This window comes from Pteropus alecto, unplaced genomic scaffold (assembly GCF_000325575.1).
Source record: "Pteropus alecto unplaced genomic scaffold, ASM32557v1 scaffold25, whole genome shotgun sequence".
NCBI lineage: Eukaryota > Metazoa > Chordata > Mammalia > Chiroptera > Pteropodidae > Pteropus > Pteropus alecto.
In genome coordinates, this window is record NW_006441955.1 from 13,671,276 (window position 1) to 13,676,630 (window position 5,355).

Genomic DNA, 5,355 nt, shown 5'->3' on the forward strand with positions numbered 1-5,355 from the left:
AGTCAACTGGGATCTGACTATTCTTTGGGCAAAACCTTACTGAGAGCTGACTGCGTGCCAGGCACCAGCCAGGGGCACAACTCATAGTCTAGGGCGAGGTAAGAAGAGACAGGCTGTGATAGAATACAGATAAGCACAGAGGATGACAAGGAAGGCATCCTGGATCAAGACTGAAGTTTAAAGTAATTGCAGGAGATGTTTGCCAAACTAATAGGTGTGCGTGGAATAGAAGTTTCTAGTTAAAGAGAACAGCGTGTTTAGGAGACTGGAGGAGAGATAATGATAGGCAGACAGAAAGACAGCAGAAAGACAGACTCTGGAGCTTTTAGAGAACTCTGTGTATCTCTTTTTCAGCTGCCATGTTCCTAAGCACAGGCTAGTTGTCTGGCAGGGGCAAGAGCCTGGGCGCTCCCAAGATGCCCAGTCTGGTCAATGGAACTTAATCCCTAAACCTCTAGAGCTTGGCTTCCTCAGCAAGGATTGACATTGCTTGGTTGAGACCCAGAGTGTGCCCTGACTGAGCCGAGTTTATACTTACCACAAGGTGCTGATGAGGCTGAAGTAAAGTGACAGGTGTTTGAAGATGCTGAAAGGGCAGAATTCCCATGTACTCAGTTGGTCTCCAAGCTGAGCCAGGTATGAAGAGACCAATGCAAAACCTGCCACCACTTTTGTGATGACAGTGTTTTTCCCTTTTCTCACAATTAAGTGAGCTTTGCTTCTTTTAATTTTTTTTAAATTAAAAAAATGGTAATTCACATAACAATAGGAAAATTAGATAAGGAAGAAGAGAAAAACATTATAATCCCACTGCCCACAGAAAAGAGCATATTGGTTTATATCCTTTTATTTTCTTCCCCACTATGTACAGTTAAAGATCATTATTTTTTAAAGCAATAAGATAGTAGAAAACATTAATTTTTCCTAAAAGTTTTTTATGATTCTCTATTCATAATGGTATCTTGAATGTATATAGCATTTAACAGTTTATAAAATATTTCCACTCTCCATCACAGTAAAGTCTTACAATTAAGTGAGAAAGGTGGTTTTATCCCTATTTTACAGTCAAAGAAACCGATGCTCAGAAAAGTTAAGAGAGTTGTCCGAATTTAAACAGCTTATAGGTAACTGAGTCTCAGATTCATGTTTTCTGACTCCTTAAGTATAAAATATTTTCCATTGAACCACTACTGCCACAATTGCAAAAACAACAATAGTTTTAGAAACACATATACACACCGTTGCCTTTTTTCCACTAGGAAGTTGTCGTCATTCATCAGAACCCTAATGAAAATGAAATTTATCCAGATTCCCTAAGTAGTAGTCAGAGCTAGAGTTTTGATGTATCCAAGATGATTAGTGAGATTAATCAGAATTTTCAGAGAGACTGGGGATCCTATAAATGGAATAGAGTATTGGTTTGCGTTATTTAAGGCAGATATTTTGTTTATAATATTAGGTATGTGATTTAGTTATCTCCAAGTAACTTGATCAGAGTTGGGTAAGATTTTTAGATTTAGTTTTCATTTCTACATGAAAGAAAACCAAATTCTTTATTTAGAGCAGAAAAAGCACAAAGGAACACTGCCCCCTTTGCTCTCAGTCTAGCACTAAGGAAGGAAGGGAGGGAGGGAGGGAGGGAGGGAGGGAAGGAAGGAAGGAAGGAAGGAAGGAAGGAAGGAAGGAAGGAAGGAAGGAAGGAGAAAAAGGAAGGAAGGAGAAAAAGGAAGGAAGGAAGGAAAAAACCTCAGGAGAGCACAGACGAATAATTCCAATTTGTATACTTCTGTGATGAATTCTGAATATACTGGGGAAGCTGCCAGGATCTTTCTTCTTAGGGTGAATTATTGCCAAAATATATCATTTGCAAAAGCTGTAAGAGTCAGAGAGCTAACTTTTTGTTTCTTGAAATACCAGTAAAGGCAAATAAAAGTCCATAGATAATAAAATTAGCAAACATTTCCAAAATATATAATGTTATAAAAGCACTAAAAGTTGTGCCTAATATCTCTAGTTTTTTCAGCATCTAGGTTTGAGAACTGTTATTTCTAAAAGTGGTAACTTATCGAAGAGAAAATCTTTTAAAGGAAAAAGTTGTGAGTTTTTATGAACCAAAAAGAGAGAAAAGTAGATTAATAAATTGATTAATTTATTCATACACTTGTTCACAATTAGTTATTTACCATATTTCATGTGCTATGTTAATCAGCAGACTTAGTTATAAGGATAAATAAGAAATGCCTCCAAGAAATATATAGTTGGTGAAGTAAAAGGCTCATAAATAGATGATTAAGGCCCAGATGTTTTGAGCAGGTTGCTGTAGGAAAAGAGAAAGCTCATAACTGCCAAGGGAAGCTGGGTGCTAGTCACACAGAGGAGAAGCTATTTGAGCTGGATCTAAAAGGATGAAGAAAGAAGGAAAAAACCTACCTCATGTCTACAGCATAGTCAGCATTGTGCTAGATATAGATACTCTGACATTTCTAAGAAGAATAAGACCCAGGAGGGAGTCAAGAAGGGCAGACAGGCACATAAAAAATTCAAGGCATTATAGTATACAAAGCCCTATTGGAGATGGATTTTACTGCGTCCTATTCAAAATCAGAAAGTAGGGTTCAACATTGTCTGCTTTTTTTGGGGGGGGGGGATAAGGAAGCTAATGCCAAAAAACGAGAGTTCTATTCCACATCAGGCTGTTGGCAAAGGGTCTCCATGCATATAAAGCACATCCAAAGGACTCAATTTGTTGTTTTTGGTAAAGATTTTAGCAAGGACCTTAGCAGGAGACAGATATGCCATAGCTTATCTGACCAAATTCATATTGATTAAAGAAGGATGTCTCAGAATTGGAGTTTCTAGATCCACAAGTAGGTCCATTTTTGACACTTTTTGCCAAATTGCTCTCTGGAAGGACTGTACCCCTCTCAGCACCAGCAGGTTGGAATCCCGTTTCCCTTATACTTCCACTCATGCTAGGTGTCCTCATTTTTAAAGCTGTGGCCATTTGTCAAGCAATTTTTTTATTGTGGTTTTAACTTCAATTTGTCTTCTTAAAAACAGTGCCAGCTTTTTCGTGTATTGAGAACGTGTATTTATTCTTTAGTGAATTGCCTATTTTTATCCTCGACCTGTTTTTCTATTGAGGTTTTGCTTTTACCTTATTAATATATAAGAATTTTTTCTATACCAAGGATATTAAACATCTACTTTATATAGCAAATGTTTTTTTAAAGTTTGCAAGTGACCTTTTAATTTTACCTGTAGTAGTTTTGCTGATAGAAATGCTCATTTTTAAGTAGACGAATACATTGATTTTTTTCCTTTATGAATTCTGAATTTGCATGTATTTATTATTTCCAAGATTTAGAAAATTTTTGTATTTTTTCTAGTATTTAAAAATTTCCAATTTTTACATTCGAATATGTCATTCATCTGGAATTCTTTTTGGTATTTTATAAACTGATTTTTTTCTCAACCACTTAACTAGTTATCCAAATACTATTTAAAAAGTAATGCATTCGTTTCCTATAGCCTTGAAGTGACACCTTTATTATATATTCAAGTCTCATATAGGTTTAGGTCTCTTTATAGGTGCTTCATTTTGTTCCATTAAACTATCAGATTATTTTAATTATTGAAAATTTATAATGGTCATAATCTCTGTTGTTTATTTAAGTTTATTTCGTTTTTTTTAACTCACATTAATACCTTATAGTTGAATATATCAAGTTACACCAAATTATTCCACTGACATTTTTATTGGCATTTGCTTTAAATTTACAGATTACTTTGGAAAGCACCACTTCTTTTCAATATTATGTTGTTTTATTCAATATGTGATTCCTTCCGTGTACTCAAGTTCCTCAGTAAAGATTTATGTCTTCTTTGGTCAAGTCTACATGTTTACCGTTGAGTTTATTTCCAAATATTTTGGAGCAACCACATTTCTCATTGGTGCTTGCTCTTTCCGTACCAGGTTCTGACCACATTCGTGAGAAAGACGGACTCTGGGCGGTCCTGGCTTGGCTCTCCATTCTAGCCACCCGCAAACAGAGTGTCGAGGACATCCTCAAAGATCACTGGCAAAAGTATGGCCGGAATTTCTTCACCAGGTAAGCTACAGCCTGGCTGGGGTACGAGGTAAGGTAGGGAAGTTGTCGGAGAGAATTCTCTTACCTACAAATTCTTTCCTGTCTTAAGTGATAAGAAAACTCTAGTTCATCCAGCCTCTACTAATTGGGGATTTTAAAATGATTCGGTCAGGGTCAAGATGAAGTCAACTTTTATATTAGCCATAAAGAAGGAGGCTTACAAAATTTAGTTAACGTATTCAAAAGAATAAATGTTCTGTAAGCCTTTTAAATGTATCTATCAGGTGGACATGATAATTGCGGTGGATTTAGATTCAGAAAAATAGATTAAAATTTTATTTCTGCCCCTTAATAGATTGGGAAGTTATTCAACCTAATCCTGTACTCAGTTTTCTCATTTGTAGACATGGGAAAACAGTCCAGTCATTGAGTGAATTAAAGGAAATTTGAGCCTGAAAGCGTTTTATAAACTCTGGGGTACTAAAAGTATGGAAGTTTTTTTTCTAAAATTATGGAAATGATTATGCTTAGTCCAAATCAACATTTCTGACTCATTAAAATAGGTCCCCAAAGGCTGTGTAGTTGTCAATACTATATTCATTGATTCAACAAATATTGACTATGTACCTACTTTCTGCCAGGCACTGGAGATTCAGCACTGAATAAAATACTTAGACTACTTAGCAGTTCTTTTTCGCCATGCATATTTCTGTTTTTAAAAAGCATTCACTTTTATTTTCTTTTTACCAGTGGTGCTTTTCATTAATTTCAATTTGCCTTTCCCTCAATAAGTATAAAAATCTAACAATTTCTCTTGGACCTCACTGTTCTAATTATGGAAAGAAGTATGAGAAATAAGGTATTAGGTACATTGTTTATCTGTAAGGAATATATAGTTGTAATTTCTCTGGATCTCAGTTGCCTTTTCTATAAAATAGCTGAGTTAGACTAAAGAATTTAAAAAATACATCCCAGATTTAATAGTCCATGATCTCTGGATAGTCAAGAAAGAATTAAGCAACTTGGCCTCCTTCATCAGAATTCTTTCATTGACTTTGGATAAGTTCATTGTTCTCTTCCTCCTTCAAGTTATTCTTTTGTAAAAGGTATAAATAATAACTGCCATGTGGTTAATAACCACACAGTAGCCCTGGGAACTAAGGCAAGAATCTCTACTTTCCAAGAACCAGAAAAACCTGGTAATTCAGAACGGCAGTTATGAACTCTCTAGAGCCTAGAGTATCATGAAACCAGGATCACAAAA

The 5,355-nt window shown here is 35.6% G+C and overlaps 1 protein-coding gene across 1 annotated transcript in view; it reads left to right on the forward strand.

The window, feature by feature from the left end:
- PGM1 (phosphoglucomutase 1) overlaps positions 1–5,355 on the forward strand; it is a 57,874-nt gene that overhangs the window by 44,998 nt on the left and 7,521 nt on the right. Inside the window, exon 8 of the mRNA XM_006919275.3 lies at positions 3,977–4,112. Within this exon, the coding sequence (XP_006919337.1) occupies positions 3,977–4,112 (136 nt within the window). The remainder of the gene's footprint in view (positions 1–3,976; positions 4,113–5,355) is intronic.